The following is a 22,357-nucleotide window of genomic DNA, read 5'->3' as shown; positions in this document are numbered from 1 at the left end:
ACTTCTACTGTAATTACAACGGCAGAGGTTTGCTGTTTGATATACATAATGCAGATTAAGACATCTGTCCTGTCTTGACACCGCACATCATGTGTTTGTGAACTAGTCTGTGATCACTGAAGTGAGCCTCTGTAAGCAAGTTCAAGTTATCATGGTGTGTTCTGTCAGAGGGTTTGAGGATGTGTGAGTGTTCACATGCTTGTATGTTGGTACATTAACATGTACGTATGCGCTGCTGCCAATCATGTCTGCTCGCAGCTGCCTGAGGTTCAGTACCAGCTGGCTGAATGGCAGCGTAACATGCTCCAAAGCCATTTCACAGCTTGCTGTCTGGGAAGGAGAGCAGGTGTGTGTCTGGCTCATACCTCCAGCTAAAGAGACGCCTGCTTGGACATGGGGTCCTATACGGCATCATTACAATGGGTAGAAGATGACACTGGAATTAGGTAGCTGGCTGGAATGATCCACAAAGGATAGACATTCAACGCCTTAAAATGTAGGTTTATTGTCTTTGACCTGAACTAACAAAGTCAAACATCAAGTGGCAAGTTATCTGAGCATTGTGAGCAAGCAGTAAACTGAGAAAAACACACAGAGAACAAAACTAAATTAAACACAGACACAGTGACCACATCCTGGCAACCCAGAGAAAACAAAATGAGTTCAGACCACAAACAGTTGAGATAGCATGGCAAAGGATCTAAGCCCTCTTAAAATCAAACTCAGTAACAGTCCATGAAAACACCCAAATTCATCACAGCCTGTAAGAGCTGAGATTTTAACCCCTTCCTTAAGATGTATTTTTGTGTGTTGATTTTGGTAAGGTTGCAATACAGTGCTGCTTAAAAGAATACAGCCTTCAGAATTTGACATTTCCGCATCAAAATGAAAGAAAACATCCACAGATTTCCACACAAATTACCCATTATTATATATCTGTGGACTGCAAAAGTAAGTGCTCCTCTACGATTACAAGTTAATTTCAAGGCCAAATTAGAGTCCATGTTTTCAAAAGAGTTTCCAATTAATCTAAAGAGACTCAGGTGTCATTGAGCGCCCAATTGTGTTAAATAAATAAATCAGGGATTTGTTTCAGTCTGATCTTCACAACACATGTTTATGGAAGTGTATAATGGCATGGACAAAGGAGGACAGAAGACAGAAAAAGAGTTGTTGTTGCTCTTCAGGCGCGAAACTGTTACAAAGCCATCGCTAAAGAGTTTGAAATCCATGAATCCACAGTCGGACAGACTGAGAACAAATGGAGGAGATTCAAGATGACAGACACCCTCCATAGGAGTGGTTCACCAACAAAGATCACTCCTAAAGAAAGAGAGAGGTCACAGATGAACCCAGGGTAACTTCTAAGCAGCTAGAGGCCTCCATCACATTGGTTAATGTTGATGTTCATGAATCCACCATCAGGAGAATGCTGAACAACCATGGTGTGATGGCAAGGAAGACACTGCTCTCCAAAAAGAACATTTCTGCCCATCTGCGGTTTGACCAACATCATGTGGACAAGACAGAAGACTATTGGGTCAATGTTCAGTGGACAGATGAGACCAAAGTAGAATAGTTTGGTTTAAATGAGAGGCGTTATGTTTGGAGATGAAACAACACATGTATTCCAGCATCAGAAACTCACCCTGTCTGTGAAATATGAGGGCAGTAATGTTCTTGTTTGGTCCAGTTTTGCTGCATCATTGATGGACCAATGAATTTTCAATTATACCAGCAATTCTAAAAGAAAATCTCAGGACATTCTTTTGCGACCTGAATTTTTACACAAACTGGGTCCTGTGGTAAGACAACAATGCCAAGAACACAAATCGCTCTACAAAAGAATGTTTGACGAAGAACAAAATGTTTTAGGAAAGGCAGAGTCAAAGTTCTGACCTTGATCCAATAGAAATGTTGTGAAAGGACCTGGAACAGTTCATGTGAGGAACCCCAGCAACATTTCTGAACTGAAGCGATTCTCAACTGACAAATTCCTCCGAGCCACTGTAGACAACTGATGCACAAGAGGTTCGCATCAGATACAAGGATTCACTTACGGTTGTACTTTACAGATATGCACAAATGATTCATTTTCCATTTCATGTGTTTGATTGGGTTCTCTTTGTCTTCTTTCAGGACTTGTGTGAAAATTAAATTAACAAAAGGATTAATCGTGTAATTCAAAAGTAATCAATATCAAAAAAGAAAAAAACACAGATTAATCAATAAGAAATTGATTGTTGCAGCACTAGAAAATGTTTATTTTTATGAATATGTTTTTTATCAATTTGTCTCTCTGTTATTATTGTAAAGAGCAGGGTATAAGCTTTATATCATAAAGGGAAAAACAACTTCCTCAGCTTCATAGTGCATTTAGTTTAAATATGTTGTTGCAAAAGAACTAATTACCAACATTGTAAACCTTGTACAACCTCAACTGGTACATTGCTGGACCTAATTATAATTGCTAAACTAATTTGAACATGTCAAATTAAAATAAAATATTGTGAGTGCATGTCTGCTGGATCTGACTGTCTTTTAAGAGAATGAGTGGACATGCTTAAAAGTCACTGGGGCAAGTGAGGAGCGATGAAGCGAGAGACTCACTGGCGACAGATTGCACCTCGTCGCCATAGAAACAGGAAGACGACATGACAATGGCTCTATTGGGCTCGTGGAAGATACACAGTGGCAGTGGGGAATGAGTATGAGATGTTGGGAAGAGGGAGAGAAAAGAGGTGGGTGGGGGAAGGTGGAGGAGTGAATCACACGAATGTGTTTGTTTTGTTAATTTGTGCTGTGGTCCCTGGACATATGGATCTATTTAATGATTACAATACAAGATGCATTAAAAAAAAAAAAGCATTGCACTGTTTACATTCTAGTAGTTTCTGTCCTGATGTTCATTATGAATAAGTGGAAGAGCCACATTATCTTTGCTCTGCAGTGTATTTGTCCATAAGTCACGTACAATGTCCTTAAAGTGGTTAGTAAGAGGCCAGAAAACATGGGACTTCTAAACACAAACAAACTGTGACACCATTTTACATCCCACTGAATGCAATCATAGCCAAACCAAATAATGTTTTCCAGTCCAAATCAACTGTTCCACGTCCAACATTTGTATTTAAATGTGATATAATTCAGACATGGGATCAATTTCTTTCAAATCCAAGCATTGATGCTGCCATGCTTCTTGGTTACTGCGTGTTGACAGTGATGAAGCAGAATGATTATCCTCTACTGCAAGATAAAAAGGCACAGAGAGGCGCAGAGGAAACCCAGGGACAGGAGCAGCAGGTAGAAAACATGTCATCATCACTGAGGGTGTGAGAATGAATTGTGTATACAGAGGGAGATATTTAGACTATTTAAAATTCACTCTGTGTAGTGTAAAGAGACTGCCAGTTGAAACAACAGCAGTTGTGTTTACATTTACATCAGAAATTCACAGAGGCATCAAAAATTTGAGAATCTCATTTAAAAGTATACTGTTCAGGCAAAACATTATGACCACCTTCCTAATATTGTGTAGGTCTCCCTTGTGCCTCCAAAACAGTTGTGACTCATCAGAGAATGGACATGGGCCTTCTGAGGGTGTCCTGTGGTGTCTGGCAACAGAATGTTGTTAGTGGGGGCCTTTGGGTCCTATGGGTTGAGGGGAGGGGCCTCTGTGGATCATCCCACAGACACTTGTGTTGTTTTTCATGTTTTTTAGTTGTAAGCTTTAAAATAAAGGTTTGCTCTGTGCAAAGTTTTAGAATCCACAACAGCGCAAATAAGACATGTTAACATAATGAAGACAAGTGACTTAGATGTTTTGACGTCAGAAAGCTAATACAAGTTAACTTAGACTGAAAGATTCTTTCATCAAGTTATACTTGCCGGTGAGTCTCTTGCTTCATCAGTCCTCACTTGCCCCAGTGACTTTTAAGCATGTCCACTCATTCTCTTAAAAGACAGTCAGATCCAGCAGACATGCACTCACAATATTTTATTTTAATTTGACATGTTCAAATTAGTTTAAGCAATTATAATATAAACGTGCGCTACACAACCCAAAGAAACCATGACACAGGCCACAATGGAGATGGTGGGAAGTGACAAAGTGCACTATGGGATGAGAATCAGAGAAGTTTTGAGGTGGTGCTAACATTTAAATGTCATTCGCTGGAACAAGAGGACTTCTTGGCAGAGTATGACCCGAGGGTGATTGTCAGAAGAGAGACAGACGAAAAGATAAAGAGATTGACTGAAGAAAACAACCACAAACACAGAGAAACATAGTGCAGGAGGGAGAGAATGACTGAAAGACAAAGAGACTTTGTGGCTTGAAATGACATCTGTGCTTTGTTTTGTTTTACACACTGACTACTAGATGACAACAACAATTCATCATCGTCATAGGCTGTACAACAAATGATCATGAAGAAGTCATAATTTAGGCAGAGCTGAACAGGTCTAATCATGGTCAGCTATACCAGCAGCTCTACCATAGGCTACATGCTAATACAACTGTACTATACCAACATGTGCTAATTAGCACTAAACACACACTGCAATTGATGCTAATGGGAATATCTGGCCACGGGTATTTGTCAATTTCAGTCTGGAACAGTCTGGAAGTGGCGAACCTTGTGTACGTGACTCCACTTAAATCTCCTGCCACGTTCCCCATTGTATTGTTCAGAATATTTAAAGAGCCATGTGCTGATTCTAAACCATATTTATGTGAAGTTCAGTACCAATGCATTGTAGGAGCAAGCTTCAATATTTCCAACAAGATAAACTGAAATCAACAAGCAGAAACATCGGAGGTCCCTTATCTGAAGACAGTCTGAGATTCATTATGGTTTTGTGAACAGAGCAGAGAGGTCTGTGACAAATATGCTATATACTGTGCTGTATATGTTCTCAGAGACTTTGAGTCAGCTGGAAGACAATAACTTCAATGTTACAGAGCAATAAGGACTGATTCCCCACCGGAGCCATTCTGACAATGTGTGCTGTGATTTATGCCTGAGAATGTAATCAAGCCGGGCCAATAACACCCCGTGCAGGGGCATTTCTGCAAAGCTACACAGACATCAAATTACAGCACACATTTATATGTGAGAGCACTCACACTGTATAGACTACAACCTGACTGTTCACTAGCATTATACTTAAGTTCACTGCTATTTATTAAAATATCACACATTGTTATAGTTTTAAACTAAGCTGTCTGTTTGCAAGCGTAGATAAAAAAGACATACAGTAAGCATAATCAACTCTTGGCAGAAAAACTCAAAGTACAGCAAATATGAACCAATGTCAGCCTTCTGCTGTGAGCTGGCTGGGTGCCACAGCCGAGCACCTATATGCTTCAACTCTGAAAATGTTTTCATTTTCTCAAGATATCAGTATTGTTTCTCCTGTCTTCTAGTTTAAAATACCGTATATTGTACAGGTATATGTGCATTATGTCATCATATTGCTTTATACATTTCCAGCTTTTTCTTTTTTCTCTCAAGCTTTGGTATATAGGTATATTACATTTTGTCTTGCAGCACCCAGGTGAGACAGTGAACCTGGTAGCTCTGGACAGAAGACACATCACAGACTGTAATACATCTGATTAATCCCGTCTACAAACTTCTACATAGAACACAGTCTTGCAGTTATTTAGCGTACAGACGTGATGTTTTCATGACTGCTCTACTGCACCATCAGATTAGTATTACTTGTCCACTTGCACTTTATTACTCATTATAAAGTGGTGAGTAAAAAGCACACGCAGCAATTTTTTGGTGTGGTTTGTTGAGGCGGATGTAATGTTTAAGCCAGCAACGAAGGATGATTTTCATTCTTGACTCATCTGCAGTTTATTTTTGACAAGAATGTATTGGAAATTGTGGGAAATTGGTCATCACAATTGAGCCCACAATGGCATCTTTATAATTCTTGGTTTGTCCAACAATTAGACAAACTAACAAAATGGGACGAGAGAGTGATCTACTTGAATGTTTTTATTTTTTTTAAATCTTCATCTTCAAGTAAGCTACGTAACAGGGCTTTCAAGTAGTGGAATATTCAAGTGCCAGTACCTCACAAGTGTATTCGAGTTCAATCTGTGAAGAAATCCCTCTGCAGCTGTTCCTCAGTTCACACTATATCACTGGATTAGATATTAGCACCACAGGCAGTGTGGTGCAATGTACATAAAAATCTTTGCACAGTCATTTCATTCCACTGAATCATGTTTTTTCAGCGAACGTTTATGGATGTGCTCTACACATGGTGTTCTGGTAACACAGTCAAGCCCGTCTCCAGATCATTAATGACCATTTTCCTCTTCCTAACTACAGCTGATGATTTTCATAAGTGAAAATGATGTTCTATTCGGCTCAACCATTTAGCTCTTCTCATACACTTGCTCCATTTACGTATCTGGATGTCTCACTTTTTGCCTTGATCTCTCTCAGTCTTTGTTATGATTGCCTTCTCCTTCTCCAATCTGTCTTTACAGCCTTTTTTGATATAGCACTGACACACAGCAGTAAATCTGTCGTCGTGGTGACTAAAAGACTCCCTTAAGATCTCAAATATTATTCCTAAATATCACTTGTTCCTTCTCACAGATGCGTGGCAGATATTATGGTGAAGGAGTGGGAAGCGATGGAAATGGGAGGCAGCAGAGAAAGATATTGATTAAAAGGAACACACGCAGTATGGTCAGCAGCGTTCTGTGTGAGCTCCTTTGCCTTCCAGGAAAATCTGCTTTGAAAAAAAAACAAACAAAAAAACCCCCGACATACTGCTCGGGAAATAAATTAAACTTATTGTGCATGTCCGTTGCTATGGAGATAAGGTAAATGCCTCTCAATCATCACACGTCTTCAGTAGTGGTCTGTATTGCTCACTGCTTCTACATGTTCTACATGATTTTGCCAGAAGTGACTGGGCTAACACCTCTGCTGTGTTGGCCGATTATGCATTTGTCACATTCAAGTAATGAGAGTGACGCTTTTTTTTTTTTAATGCAGGGTCATTCAGTATGCAACGTAAAATAGAGTATAAATATAAATAGAGTCTAGAGGTATCGTGGTGTGTGACAGCTAACCTTAGTTAACGTTAGCAACCATGCTAATGTTGGCAGACATTGGAAAAATGACTCTTCTTTTCACCAATTTAGTTTTGATGTGTAATTATATCATCTGCTATACCCACACTTCACTTGACTGTGCATCTTCAAAGAATAATAAAAAAAAGTTTCAATGCTAAGTCAATCTATAGGTTTTCAATGTTTTCTATGGTAATGGACCCCCATTATGGCCTGAGCTCACTAGGATAGATTACAATAATTGCAGTCGTTTTGCTGGTTGAGGTGGTGAGGTTGAAAGACCTTAACTGTGCAGCTTGAAGGACAAATATCCAGCTTGTATTTGACGGGGGAGGGTGGACTGTCTTCTCTCCCATTTACACTCCAGTATTAGCAGGGCTCTCCAGAGATGGCCTGGCAGTCACACTACACACAGTTCACCTGCTTCTCTTGGGACTATTCAGTCTCAGCACACAAAAGCCAAGACTCACAACTAGTTTCCTTGCTTTATTCACTGTTCTATCTTTGGAGCAGAGGAAGCACAGGTCAGGGATGGTGGGGATTTGGATAGGAAAGGAGTTGGGATGAATAATAACAGTTCTCATCTGCTTTATGTGGAACTGCAGAGGGTCTTCTATTTCTTGGTGCAGCTGCAGAATCAGTATTAGTATAATGTAACGTCAGTGAATTGGTTCAGCCACTATATTGGTATCTTGCTAGCAGTTTGCCTGCTGCTGTGAACTAACTCCTCGAGGGATGAATTCATGGTCCCCAGAGGATGATTTTTACTATTTTGGTGACGTTCTAGGTTTTTATAGTACAACCATCAGGTCAAAAAACTCCATTAAACCACACTCAACACACTTTTATATACTATTTTATTCCTCCTCTGAGGAATTTGTAATTGTGGAATCAAAATTCAACTAAACCCTATAAATGTTACTGTCAATACAATAATGTAATTGACTTTCATTTTACAAGCCATTGTAAAATAAACTACCAATAAACTCCCTTAAACTACTGAACCATACAATCTGAGATCTTCTAAAATACCAGATGCATATACAGTTATTTGTCCCCGCAGTCACACAGGACACAGACAGATTGGTTATAATCCAAAAATAGCTATATTCTTACTCGTGTTAGAGAATTTAAAGGGATTCAGATCCTCAGATGCACATTTATCCATAGTTTTTGAGATTCCAGTTGTGAGAAGCTTTGAACTCTTAAGGACAACGAGGTCCAGGATCAATCGATCCTTCAGATTGCCACTCTCAGAGTGTTAACAGGCTTGTTCAATCGCCCACGCAGCTGAGTAGATATGTGGCCTGAGGGTCTGCCTGATCACAAGGACCAATAACGAGAAAAAGATACTCAGGTGGCAGATTACTCAAGAGATATCACTAATTCTCTGCACCCACACGCCGTAATCTAGCCCCCCCATCCATTTAGAGTCAATACTGACCCACCGTAAATTGGTGTGAGAAAGAACGGTGTGATGACCAAGCATGTCGTCAAAAGGGCTTGGCTATTGCACCAATTGGTTGTGTTTTTCTGAAAAGATACAAGCATTTATTGTTTGCTCAATTTGCTTAGATAAGAGACGGATTAATTAGGTGTTACAGAACATTAAATTAGCAGCAGCAAAACAGTCACTCAAACAGCAATAACGGTTGTGCAAAGCTGAAAACACCCACTGAATTAATGAGTTTAAGGGAGACACACTTAAGAGAATTTACTCAAGGACTGATCAAACAGTGTTGCTGTAATAAAGCAAAAATGAATTACCAGTAAGCAAACTGTAAAGGTTATGATGTTTTAACAAATATCCTTCGTATTTTACATTTCTATGCATCTCCAAAGACACACACCAAGAACATGATCCCTGAAGCACGGTTAAAGAGGATTCCTCATAGGAAGCACAAGCCAGCTATCATACCAACAGGCTCCACTGCTAGGATCAATAGTTCAAGAGCATAACAAGAAAGATGGAACTCGGGACGGAACAAAAGTCTCTTTCTCTCTTCATGCACACTGCACTTTACACTAAACTCCAATACACCCAAAAGGAAGAGTTTGCAGCACAAAGAACATGGTCACAATATTTCTGAGAATATACTCAAGTAGGTAGTTGGTAGAGAAGACTTGTTGAGGTGAGGTTTGGTACCATCGTGTCTGTACATTAAATTAATGTAAAACCCACAGCTCAACAATTAACATATTCTGTGTGTGTTTAGAGGCAACACAAAAGACATGTAAAGTGTCTATAATTTAGTGTAGGCAGTAATTTGACCAACTAAAGTAGAATAATAAGATTAAACAGGGACATCATATATATTTGAAGGTTAAAATACAACCACAATACTCGTAATACACTACAAATAGATACAATGATGACCAAAGATCACAGCCAGTTGACTGATAATGGCTGGCACAGAGTAAAATTAGTTCCAAGACAAGTTTGTTGAGTGTCCTCTAAGTCCACTTAGGAAAGGGGAAATACAAATGCCCACTTAGACTCAAATGTAATATTGTCAGCAAAGAATGAAGTACACAAGGTTATGTGTACTGTTTATTGTGACGGCTAATCCGTCAGCACTTTGATCTGAGTCTCTGCTATCTCCCTCATTTTGCCTCCTCTCTGTTGTGCCCTGCACCTCTCTGTGTGCCACTCTGTCAGTTATTCCACTGTGAAGGAGCTTACACGAGGGCCGGGAAGGGTGAACAAACAGAGCGCCTCTCCACTGAGGCGAGACGGAGAGAAGACGAGGTGGAGAGGAGGAGGCGGCAAGCGCTTCAGCAATGGCAGCATCCTCCTGGTAGATGTAACGAGACAGAAGGGAAGAAAAACCGGAGGAGGAATGTTGTTTCTCTCACCACGCAGTGAAAGCAAAACTCCCCATGCCCTCTGCTCGGCCCGCAGCTGGAGGTAGAAGGCAGTGAGGAGGAGATGCTCTCTGTGCCACAATTTGCTCCATTACGCAAATGTTTGGGAACAGGAGGGGACACAGTGGCAAAAAGCCACTCTCCAGCACTTTTAGGGGCTGGTGATACAGCTCTGAAGAAAACAAGGGGACCCAATTCATCCATTACACTGGCAGTATGACCATTTTGTGGTGCAGCTGCTGCCCTTGCAGGTGATCTCAGGGAGAATGAGGAGAGGGATGGAGTCTGGCTGACTAGACCAAGACAAGGTTAGATAATTCAATATCCAGGCTGCTTCACTTTTCTTGCATTTGGATTTGGGAAGCAGTGGGAGGGATATCTGTATACCAGTCTTGCAAACTATTGGTGAGTTGCTGAGCGTAAACATGCAAGAGGCTGTGCATCCAAATCAGGATGTTTATTCTGAATGCAATGTGCACATCTCCAAATGATGCGCACGTTCTGTTTTTATTACCTCAACCCAAACTGTAGTTTGGGAAATGAGGAAGTCATCTGTGCAGTAGTAAAATAAAGTGGTCAAAGTGCAGTCATAGTTAATAATTTTACCCTGTGGAGGGCAGTAAAATGCCCTGCAGTGTCTAAACTGCCAAAAATCCCTGAAGAAGCAGAAGAAGAAAGTGAGAAGACACAACCAAGCAGAAATGAATAAAGAAACAGATCTTCTGAGTGACAAGTTCAGCTTGGTCCTCCAAACAAAACCACAGTTGTAGGTGGTAATGAACTGAGCAGGGATCTTTCCGAATAGCGGAATATCTCTAAAATATTCTATCGACAACCCTAGTATAACTGCTTTCTCCTCTACTGTATATTACCTGCTGACTGTACATGAGGTTCAACTGAAGATACACACCCAGTTATACTGAGTTTAACCTAATACTAGCACACCTCTTTGCTACTACATAATTTCTGTATTATCTTGTATAGTACTGAGCTCTAAAAAAGCCTGTAGGAATGCTGGACATTGTAAAATTATTTTATATAATTATCTTAAATATCTGTATGGAAGAAGTCGTTATTCACCCATTTCTCTAAGAGTTGGAGAAGATGACTTGCTTCTATATATTCTTAGTGTCATAAATCAGAATGAAAATCTTGTCTATGATATACAAAAACACAGTACATGTAGTCTAAACATTAATGGGTATGTACTGCACACTGCTGCCTGTAAATGTCAAAGAATTGTCATCAAACCCTATCGACCATTTTATCCAGTCACAGAGGTAACAGGGCGAGAGAACAGGGCAAGCAGAGTCATTACTCACGAAGGATAAGTACAGTAAATATTTGCTTAGCCATACTGACATTTAAAGCTAAATGCTTTTATTCAGTTATAGTTTCCCTGTAAATAACATCTTCACTCTTCCTGAACCCGAGTAAGCCTAGATACAAAACCGCCTCTAATAAGTGATGATGCACTCGCAAGATATTCTAGATACATCAGTAAGTTGTGTGTGAGCCTGTGTCAGAGGTGACAGCCTCGTTAACATCCTGCGTGCCAAAGAGTTATTCAAGCATCTTCATGCCAGCATGTTTGACATGAGAAACGCTGGCACTCTCACGTTGCTGCTGACTGTAGACTCGACAATTCAAAGGTCTCTGTTATTTACTGTGAGCTGTGTGAGCCTCGCTAACTCGCATCAAGGTTAAAAGCAGACGAGGTCTAATGGACAGTTCACACTCTTAGCGGTTTATAACCACCACAACAACTTTGTATAAGGTGAAACTTCCTGTACCAAAATCTCATCCCTTGTCAACAGATTCTGTGCACCCATATTAGGAGTTGTACCGACTAGTCAATTTTACTGCTGTGCCATGACGCTTTAAGCAGGAAGTCGACTAGTCGCCGAACACACAACAATCACACCATGGACGCCTCTGAGAAGACCGGTGAGGAGCCCAGTGGGTCATTGCAGTAAACTAGCAGCGGTTCATCAAGTCTGTGGAAATACTTCACTAAAGGTGAAGCCCATTCTACGGTGACATGTCAGTCCTGAAATACAACAAAAGTAGAACAGAGGAATGATCCAAATCCTCTCAGCAGTCAATTAACATCTTCACCTGTGGTAACAGAGAGAGGGAAGCTGCAAATCAACAATTTGCTGATGAGTTTCATTGTCTAAAGTTATTAAACCTTTAGCTGCTATATACAGAAAAGGCTTCAGAGAAATACCGCTTCTTTTTTTATCCTGGATACATTATATTATCTTACAACATGCTGTGAAGTACTATTAACACACACTATTAACAGTGCTGATTTATATAGGCTAAACATATCTGCAACGCGCAGTATTGATCAACTCAAATGTTCAATGTTCCTTTTATATAGCTAAAAACAAACAACCAGATAAAAACCAATTTGATAACCTGTGAATTCAGCTAAATGCTAAGGCCAGTTTACCAACATGCTCACACACACACACACACTCAAAATCAAGTATGTCAAACACATGAAGGATTAAAATGGGGATTACCAAAGCCAGTAAGATTCCTCCTCTTCAGATCATAAATATACTCAAGATGATATGGTGATCTATCACGCAGTGTTTGAGATATTTCAGCAAAAAGTCTGAATGAATGATATCATGATGCTACCTTTCAGCAAAACACAAAATCTATTTTAAGGTGCTAAAATGTGAGGACTTGCTACCGTTCTTCTTTTTCTATTATTTTAAGCTCTTCTGTGTCAGTGTTTGGACTGGAAGGAAACAGGCACACTAAACACACAGATATGGGAACCAACATGAGAACTTGTGTTCCCAGAACCAGAAAGTCAAGTAGGTAAAGCACACACACACACACACACACACACACACACACACACGCATTCCCCCTTCACTCTTTTGCCTCTTTCTTCAAAAATGCAGTTGGAATACCTGGTGTTTACCTGTAAAATTACTGATATTTGCCAGATAACAACACACTGTTTGTAATTAGCTCCAGACTGAATCATGAATCATGAGGAGGGAAACCTACCAGCCAGCCACATCAACTGTGGTCACTTTCTCTGCCTATAGGAAATGACAAGCATCACTTTCAGCCACGGCTGACTGGAACCATGGCAGCCAAGCCAACAGAGACACAAAACCATGTGTGACAGAAAGAGCAAGAGTGCAAGTCATGCTATGTGGGTTTTCATGTGTCTGGACACACAAGTGCTTGCACGTACTTCACTTACACTTGTTATGTGCATCAATTAGACCAACAAATCTGCTATTAATGTGTATGAGTGTGTCTCTGTGTGTCTGCCAACATCCCATTTAATCAAATGAAGTCATGTTTTTCTTCAATGGCATCTATATCATGTGTCATAACTGTAGCAGATGAAGCCATCCTGCCAAGAACCTGCCAGATATATGTATTCATGATAATGGGTTGAGCCACTTCATGTGAAGTCATTTTGCTAACAGCCATTTTAGTCAGACATAAATAGGAAGGCAAAGGGACAGAGGCAAGCTGGATTTTCTTTTTACACCCACAGTGTTATTCTGAGTCACCTTGGCTTACTGTATTTCTCTTCTCATTAATATTAATGAACTGGGGCTTGCCTGCTGGTTGATGTGAGCTGCTATTAGTCAGTCAGTTGTCATGTCCAAACATGCAAGTGTCACATCCACATCAAAATAGGTTAGAATTCTCGTCCTGTGACAGAGGAGTTGACCACAGAGTGACAGGGTCCCACATTAGGGGTCTTTGTGTTATTTCACATATTTCTTTCCCCATTTTCTTGTCCCCCATCTGTCATCATAAAATGTCACCCAAATGTTGTCATGTTTAAAAATGTCTGTTTTGCAATTTTGCCTCTCATTCACCCATCCATAGAACAACTGCAGCAGACTAAACACTGTGAGCAATTTGGGCTTCTGAGGAAGAGGTGGAAATCAAACCAGAAACCCTTCAACAGCTAACCCACTCCAGCTCAGGAGAAAAAGACAGTAGACAGTTGATTGTTTTGGCCAATTATTTGAAACAACCAAAACACAATGTGTTTGTTAGCCATGAGTGGCATTGATTGGACCACTAATAAACTAAAACTCTATCTGGTATACTGGATATCAGTGATGATGGTTTGATTTGCTGCTTTTGTGCATTACTCAAATTTCTTGGTTGAACAAAACAGCAATATAAAGATGAGCTACTGTCATACATTGCCCACAATCTCCAAACATTTAACAGATTAAAAGGGTAAATAAATAAATAAGAGTTTGATGAAAAGCTTCGTAAGTTGCAGCTCTGCTTCATTTTGTATTCCTGACCACATCTGTCTGAGCCTGAGCGGGAAGAGGAGAAAGCTGACTGGATTCCCACCCACTGCCTGGAGCTCTTGTGCATCCACCAACAGACAGCAGAGCTGGTATCTGTCTGCTACAACATGGCATCTGCAGCACTCAGGTGGCCTCTGAGAGCACACAGTGTTCACCAGAGCACTCACTGAAGAGATCGCTAACTGGCAAGAAGTCGCTGAGAAGAACAGCCTGTACCAGCACACAACCAGCACACATACAGAAATCCATGCAACCTCACAGCTGACAGGTCACTGACCACATCTGTCAGTGTGGCAGATACTGAGAAACGGATCAGTAACTTCAGCTCCAAAATCAAACTGAAAAGAACAAAGTCATCACTGTGTGTGCAGGTCTCAGCAATTAATGTATTAAGTTAAATGTTACCTGTAGAAATCTGGGTAGTGAGTTTAGTAGAATTGAAGAAAGATGCAATCCTCTCTATTTACTATCTGTGTCTGTGACTTGTAACAGCTTGTGTGTGTGTGCCAGCTCATAGATCCAGATGTTCATTAGATGGCCTGAACATGATGGCCTCTCAGTCTTCCATTAAGTGTTTCTGCTTCACAAACTCTGAGGATAAAATGCAGAATACAGTATTTCGGGCAAGTTATTCACGTAAAAAAAATAAAAAATGTACAGTTTTTTTGTTAAAAATATTTATCAACCAAATATTTATTTATCAACCATAACATGTAATTAATTGTGAAAAATGGCATGTATAACATCACAGACGACTTCAGACAAGAAGAAAGACATCTGTGGTACTCTGAGCTAAATGATCCAGCTGATTGCCATGTTCACACCAATGATTTACCACAAAAAAAATGCATGAATGAAGCTGAAAGTGTTTGGTACATAAAACCAAACCAAAGTTTTTGACTGAAACATTTTGTCCTGATGGTGATTCCTTGATTTGGTGGCCGACCGTGCCATAAGTTCAGCACCTTCTTCAAATTCTCGGTCAATTCAGCATGTTTTATGAGCATGTTTGGTGTAATGAGTTAGTCACTCATTACACTAATGAGTGACTAACAACACCGAGTTGTTCAGCTCAGCAAACCAATGCACAAGAAAAACAAGTGATGAATTAAAATATTCAAATATTTTCACAATGACCTGATCATCTAGAATGAGTGAACTGTGATGATTAAACATGATTAAAGAAAGGCCAGTGCAGTGAGATGGTTTGTGGCTCTTCCTACAGATGTGGAAGGATAAACTCGGGTTGCTAGACAGCCTGATAGATTCAAAGATTTTTGTCCTGACATACAGTACAACTCCTCCCTGTAATGTGTGAAACGTTCAGGGCTGCAGCACGTGTGTGAAAACAGGTAGGGATTCATCCTGTAGGAACGATAATTCAGCGTTATTTCAGTGATGGACTAAAAAAAACTGACCAACATCTCTGGAGCAATGACGTGGCTAAAAATACACAGAATGATTAATGAATTCTAAAGACGTAGTTTGATGAGTGTATTCAACACTCCAATCTGATCAGATTACATACAAAATGTAAAGACAGACACAGTCATGAACCAATCCATCATACACGCGTAACATGCAAGTCCACAATTGTTTCAACCTACAAGATCAGACATGTCCGTTTTGGCAGACGTTCAAAGGCAACATTTATTCATGCAGCCGGGTTCAGGGCAAAAGCTAAAGTGACCCACCCTCTGTAGTCTCAGCAAGTATACTTTGAAGCCTCCTATTGTGTTTGCGCGTTGCCTGAGAGGCACATGAAAGGATATCACAACTTTGAAGTCGACAGAAGCACCGACTCTCGCCCCGACCACTTGTGGCCGAGACTCGTGAATCAAACATACAGATAAATGAATTAAAACAACTGGTCAGGCTTTGTTTCCCTGGAGATGACAGTGGGATTATTGTTCTCAGTGACTTCAACCAGCAGCCTTAGACTGTGGTTGCCATAGCGTCTGCACAGGCAGTAAAAGGCATTCTGGTCAATAACAGCAATGACTGGCTATCAAAGGCTAAGAGGCAGGGGAGGTTAAATGCAGGAACATTCAGATGAGACCCACGCAAAGAAAAACTACATACAGTATGCACACTGTAAATTTTAAGTTGCCAGCAATATATTTATTCCGAAATCTGAATGCTGCCATTTTTTGTCAAATGCTGGCTGTAGCCTTTGACTTCTGGATAACATACTGTGAGCAACTGAGTGTTGCAGTTTGTGAAAGCTATATTCGAGCAGTTGAATGACACTGGTGCAGATGCGATCAAAAAGCATAATAGCAAAAGGAGCCACAACCAGCAAAGCAATTTTTGTAGCATTTTCAATGTACAATATACTTTTGTTCAGGTATCCTTTTCAGTAAAAAACAAAACAAATGATCCATCTGTGGTACACAATAGGAATTCACAATATAAAAATATGACGATGACTGAAATAGCAAGTGAATACTGAAGGAGGTTTAAACGGACCCAGTAGTCCAGTAAATGTACAAATCAGCACAAATTCACATGCATGCATCACAGTTAATCACGTATAATACATGGAGTCCGTGATGCATTCGTATTTTCATCTATGTGCACATAACATGGTCGATTTAATAATTTCTGTCTGATGCAACACTGTTTATCTACCCCTACTAAATGTTAAAATAAAGAAAATCTTCCCCTGTAAAATATATATTTTATATTTCTTCTTTTTTGGATACAAATTTTTAATTCCACGAAGATGACTTGATACTGTCAAATATCAATATCTAACACTATTTTCTACAATGTCCTTAGTGCAACATGAGTTAACTATTAAGCTGCATTCATATGGGACATGTCTCATTGGCTTGGTTTTTAAGTACTGCCATGTTCTTATGCTCTACCTTGAAGCTTAATAATATAGTACATATCAGAAAATATTATATATTATATAGTCATAATTACAAGTGTTTAACACTATTTACAAATCAGAAAATAATTACAACTTCTACATGACCCAAGCACGGCCTTCCATAACTGGCTGAAACCAATCTGCAAGGCTTTCCACTGTTGTGGTCTTCAAGCCAGAGCAGCATTCTGTGAGAAGTAAATTGACACTCACATGTGAAATTGCAGTAATAAGGCATCAGAGATGGTTATCTTGTGGATATGTGGCGTGATTAATCTGAAAATAACACACACCGAGGACTGAGTACTCTCTACGAACAAGCTTGAATGTACAGTATACATCACTTTCTTGGATTTCACCTAAGAAAAATATTTTTCTCCACTCTGGGTATTAAGATGATGTTATTTCAACTGATTTTGCTAGTTTCTCCTCTAAAAGGGAAAATCTGCTGGTTATACAACAAAAGGCTGCCCACTGAGTTTGACCTTCAAAATTAGAACAAGTGCGTTCTTTAATTCCTTTCTTTTTGGATTTTTATTTTGGGATTGGCATTTTTAGCATTTTCATTTCAGCCGGTGAGTAATGATTCTCCAGTTTCTGTGAACACAATGTTCCGTAATGGCAAATGTTAAAAATGGAAACAAAATGGTTTTCTAAGTAGAGCAGGCTTCTCACCCTTTCTCTTCATGTCACAGACGCTGTGGTGCTCAGCGTGTGGCTGGCCGTGCCTGCCTCCTCATCAGGGCTCAGTGTTCCTGAGCTAGCCAGCTCAGTGTTGTATTGATTAAGCCTGTGGCAACACAGGCAGATTTATTCTCTTATTAGGGGTTCCTAATGCCTGATCAGGACAGATTAACGGTCTGCCACTGCCTCCAGCTGCACTATCATTTAGACCCTTTCATTAGGATTTGATGGCTGTATCAACATAATTAGCCTAAGGATGGAGCACTGGAGCCATACAACGAGCAGAACTAACACTGATTCTTAGCAAAGTGGAAATACTGTATGTTACATTATTGACGTATGTCACAGAAGATGATTTAATAGAGACGAACTGAATGTTTTAAATTCAAACAAAGCACGATTAGTTACTTCACCTATCATAGCAGATCCACAGTTATATCCACTCAGCGAACTAAATTTGATTTCTGACCCGGAAGATCAATAAAAAACCATGACCAGTCTCTTTTGATCGATTACCTGGCATTTTTAAAATATCTGTCATTCATGCAACAATCGATAACATCCAACTAAGGCACCATTACATTTGTGTGTGGGTCTGACTCACTGATTTCTTAATTTGTTGCTACTCAAAAAAACATTTTGTGCAGGAAAATCCATTTAATCCTCTTAAATTCATCAAGGGAGGCTGAGCGTCTGAGGACATGGTAAATGTCTTTTACAATCAGGACCATTTCTCCCAGGATCAGCCTTTTTGTTGCTGTGACCCATTGAGCCAAACTACCTCTAGAGGTGATCTGATTGATTTCAGATTGTTACGGGGCTTGGTCCAGACACCTTTGGCCCGGTGATCCTGCAGGAACGTGTCAAGCACAAAACAAACAGTGTCTCACAAACACAAGAGAGAGAGAAACCCCCGATTACAGCAAGGCACATTATCTACTGTGGTTGCTTGGCAACCAAACGGAGACACACACATCCACAACATAATGGTTAATATGTATCCAGCGGTGTCAGCAATGTGCAGCCAAAACTGAGGAGTTATTTCTCTAGCTTTAGTTTCTGGAGGCAACAAAGAACTAAAAAGGAGAATTTAGATGCATGATATACAGTAGTAAACAAAAAATATATAAATATTCCTGTGAATTAACTCACAGATTTATATATAAATAACTATTGAAAAGCAGTAACACTCTCTGTCTTCATAGCTTATAAAGCAAGTAAAATGCAAAGCAAAAGAGTAAACACCACCACACAAGGTATATCTGGTGGCTTTGAAAGCAGCTGGTGTGTCCTCTATGTGAACATAGTAGAATTCAAGTGTTTTGCCCCATGTGATCTCAGCCTTAGACTTGTTTATGTTCATCTTCCAACATGAATTCCTCCGCTGTGCAGGTATTGCAGGGAAACATTAAAACCAACCCATCTCCAAACACAATTTTTCAATTTTAACCTCCAACTTGTGCTGATTATGCCCCGACCCAACTGAAAGTGACGAAATGGTTTCATTTTAACAGCCACATTTCTGAGTGTGTTGGTTTAATAAGCATTAAGAGTAATTTTCAATTCTAATGTGTGTGTTTTTTTTGTTTTTTTTTAAATAGAAGTCTAAAGAAAATAGAGTAGTTTAAGGTTAGGCTTATGCTTTTGTCACCATACTAGCTACTGCTCCTACAATCTATGTTCTGTTTCTCATTCAATATGCACCCTGGATTCATTTGTTTATTGATGTGTTGAAAAAGTCATTATTTATAGCACAAGTCCAGTCTAAGCTTCATACAGAACCAAGGCAAGACAATTTCTCAGTGCAAACATTTAACAAGGCAAAACAGACAGCACATGTCTAACACAGTGTGACTGATGGGGCAGTGAAGTGACATAAATGAGAATTACACGAGAGGACTGATTGACCACTCTTACATGCTACTGGATCTGAAGTAAAAATCAAATACTGGTTCACTACAGGGAGTCAACAGTGACCTGATCAACATGGATCAATACTGATGAAGCTTTCAGAGCCTTGGCAAAGAACACTGCTTCCTCAGAGTGTGAACATGGGACCAATATACGAAGTGAGCTGTGAATCAAACATGAAATCTGTGCTTCATGTGAAGCATGAAAGCATTGAGACAAAGAAATGTTGTGGCACATCTAGATTTCTCGATTTTCTGAGGGGCTCCAACCATAATATATGTGCTAGTTCATGTGTTTAATAATAGTCTACCCTTCAGATGCTTAAAATAATTATGTATACCATCTTTAAGCAGCTCTGAAGAATAACATGATTTCTGTCTCCTCGAGGACTAAATGAAATTTAGACAAGATTTTCTTGCCACAGATGCATGGAAGTATGAGACACTTAAAATGATTAGAAAAATAAAAGTAAAGTGCTCAAAAAGTTGGAGGAAAAAAAAATCCAGTTTATTACAGAAACATGAATATCCTCTTTCTTCCAACCGGATAGCCCTCTGCCATTAACAGTTAAAAGCTGAGAAGGAACAGTGTACCCCCTCCCAGACAAAGCTTTAGTGCCACTGAGGTTGAAATCCCAGCAGTAACTACTCAGAACTATTGACCTGATCATTGCTATGGCATTGACTTTGCATGACTCCTTCTGATAATAAGAAACAGGGAGCATTACATGCCTCCAAAGCTCCACAGTCTGACAGCTAACCTGCCGGGAAGCCACTAAGAGCATCTTAGGAAGAAATGAAAATACAACTTTCAGCTATAAAAGCATAAGTCACAGAACTATGTGATCCACTTAGCAAACAACTTGCACCACAAAATGTTCTTATTTCTGAAACTTTTATCAAATATGAAACATCCAGTATACTCCATTTTAAAATTTGGCATGTAGACAGTGGCCAGGTTTTGGAGTAAGGCCGGATACTATGGTATTTTTGTCGAGAAATATTTATGAATTTTGTTGTAAATTATCATAATCACTGTGTCTAGTAATGCATGAGGGTGCCTGATCATACCCTGTCATCTATAGTATTTGTGCCAGTTGAACATTATGGGTCAGGACTGAGAAAAAACACAGACTGGGAAAACCATTTCCTTCCAAATGTCTGGTTGGAAGGAGAAACAGACCTGCATTAAAAGAATTGATTGGAAAGGATTGATTGGGGGAGTAGTGTCTGCATCCATTTTCAACCTGCTGCATTCTAAAAGGAATTTTAGTACAATATTTATTTTCTTGAAACATATAAACAAGGAATATTGCTATTTTTAAGGGCAAAAAGTTTGAATATTCTGTGCATGTAAATGTAGTGATTGGCACATTTAAACAAGAAAGGGTCTTCCTGAAACTGTTGCCACAAAGTTGATACCCACATTGTGTAGCTCAGCAACAGTCATCTAAAACAACAAACTAAAAACGCTAAAGCAACACATGTTCACCGTGACACTGTTTCCACATCTGTCACGCGCTTGTGTTACTTGTTGAATAATATACATGATGACGCTACTGGCAGAAGGTGATTCCACTATGTTCCCTCTCAGGGCGCTCACAGATGCACACAAAAGAAACCACTCTTTCACTCATGACTTCCATCTTCAGCTGACACCCAGCGGGCTAGAGACTCACCCAGTGAGGACGACCACGAAGTCCATTACATTCCAGCCATTGCGGAGGTAGGAGCCTTTGTGAAATGCAAAGCCCAGGGCAATGATCTTAATGGCAGCCTCAAAACAGAATATTCCAATAAAGTAGGGCTCTGTGTCGTCCTACAGAAAGACAGAGAACCAGAGAGAGGATGAGATTGACACAAGAAGATCTTTTTAGAGGTAAGAGAGTGTTTAATGAAGCATTAAGTGAAAGAGAGGGGGTTAAGTAAAAGAGAGAAAGAAATATGGCTCCCTTCACTTCTTGCACTGGTATTTGCAGAAGTGCAGGAAGTATAACCCTCTTCTTTGGATGAAAAGAGACAAAATACAGTCAAAACAAATATTCACAAACGCAGCATGATCTTGGAGGATTTGGTAAATCAATGGAGCCTTAGGCATTCACATGTAATGCATTCAAACACACAAAATAAACTATTTAACTCCAGCTAAATAGCAGACAATCCCACAAGGATATGTTGTGTCAAAATGGGGGTAATCCGCAGTGTTTCACTCCATAAGGGCAGAGACAGAAAGAAATCCCAGCAGTAACTACTCAGAACTATTGACCTGGGAGCAGACCTCTGGCTGACCACTGGAAAAGAGTTTCTTGGCCTACCTACAGACAGACAAAAAACATGGTACAGGGAAGTACTTGGGCTGACTTGTCAAGGCAACAAGAAAGGGACATGAGCATTTCTTGTGTCACCCAAGTGTTACATAAAATACAGCAATGTAAGGCTCCACCAGAGTGGCACGTGGGAACCATTTGAGCCAATAACAGTGTCGACTGAGAAGGGTAAAAGGTGAGAGACGGAGTGACCACAAGGCTACTTTAGCACAAGAAGGACACTTGAGCCTCTTAAGGAAGACTTTGGGCCAAACTAAGGGGAGTCTGGG

At 39.9% G+C, this 22,357-nt stretch overlaps 1 protein-coding gene across 1 annotated transcript in view; it reads right to left on the bottom strand.

Annotated features, from left to right (window-relative positions):
* cacna1bb (calcium channel, voltage-dependent, N type, alpha 1B subunit, b) overlaps positions 1-22,357 on the bottom strand; it is a gene marked incomplete at its 5' end in the record, with an annotated part of 163,039 nt that overhangs the window by 130,199 nt on the left and 10,483 nt on the right. The window contains one exon of the mRNA XM_084572016.1: positions 21,441-21,580. Coding sequence (XP_084428142.1) covers positions 21,441-21,580 — 140 coding nt within the window. The remainder of the gene's footprint in view (positions 1-21,440; positions 21,581-22,357) is intronic.

Source organism: Chelon labrosus, assembly GCF_963514085.1.
Source record: "Chelon labrosus genome assembly, chromosome: 22".
Classification (NCBI taxonomy): domain Eukaryota; kingdom Metazoa; phylum Chordata; class Actinopteri; order Mugiliformes; family Mugilidae; genus Chelon; species Chelon labrosus.
The sequence above is the reverse complement of the archived record's forward strand: the minus strand, read 5'-3'. Positions and strand labels throughout refer to the sequence as shown.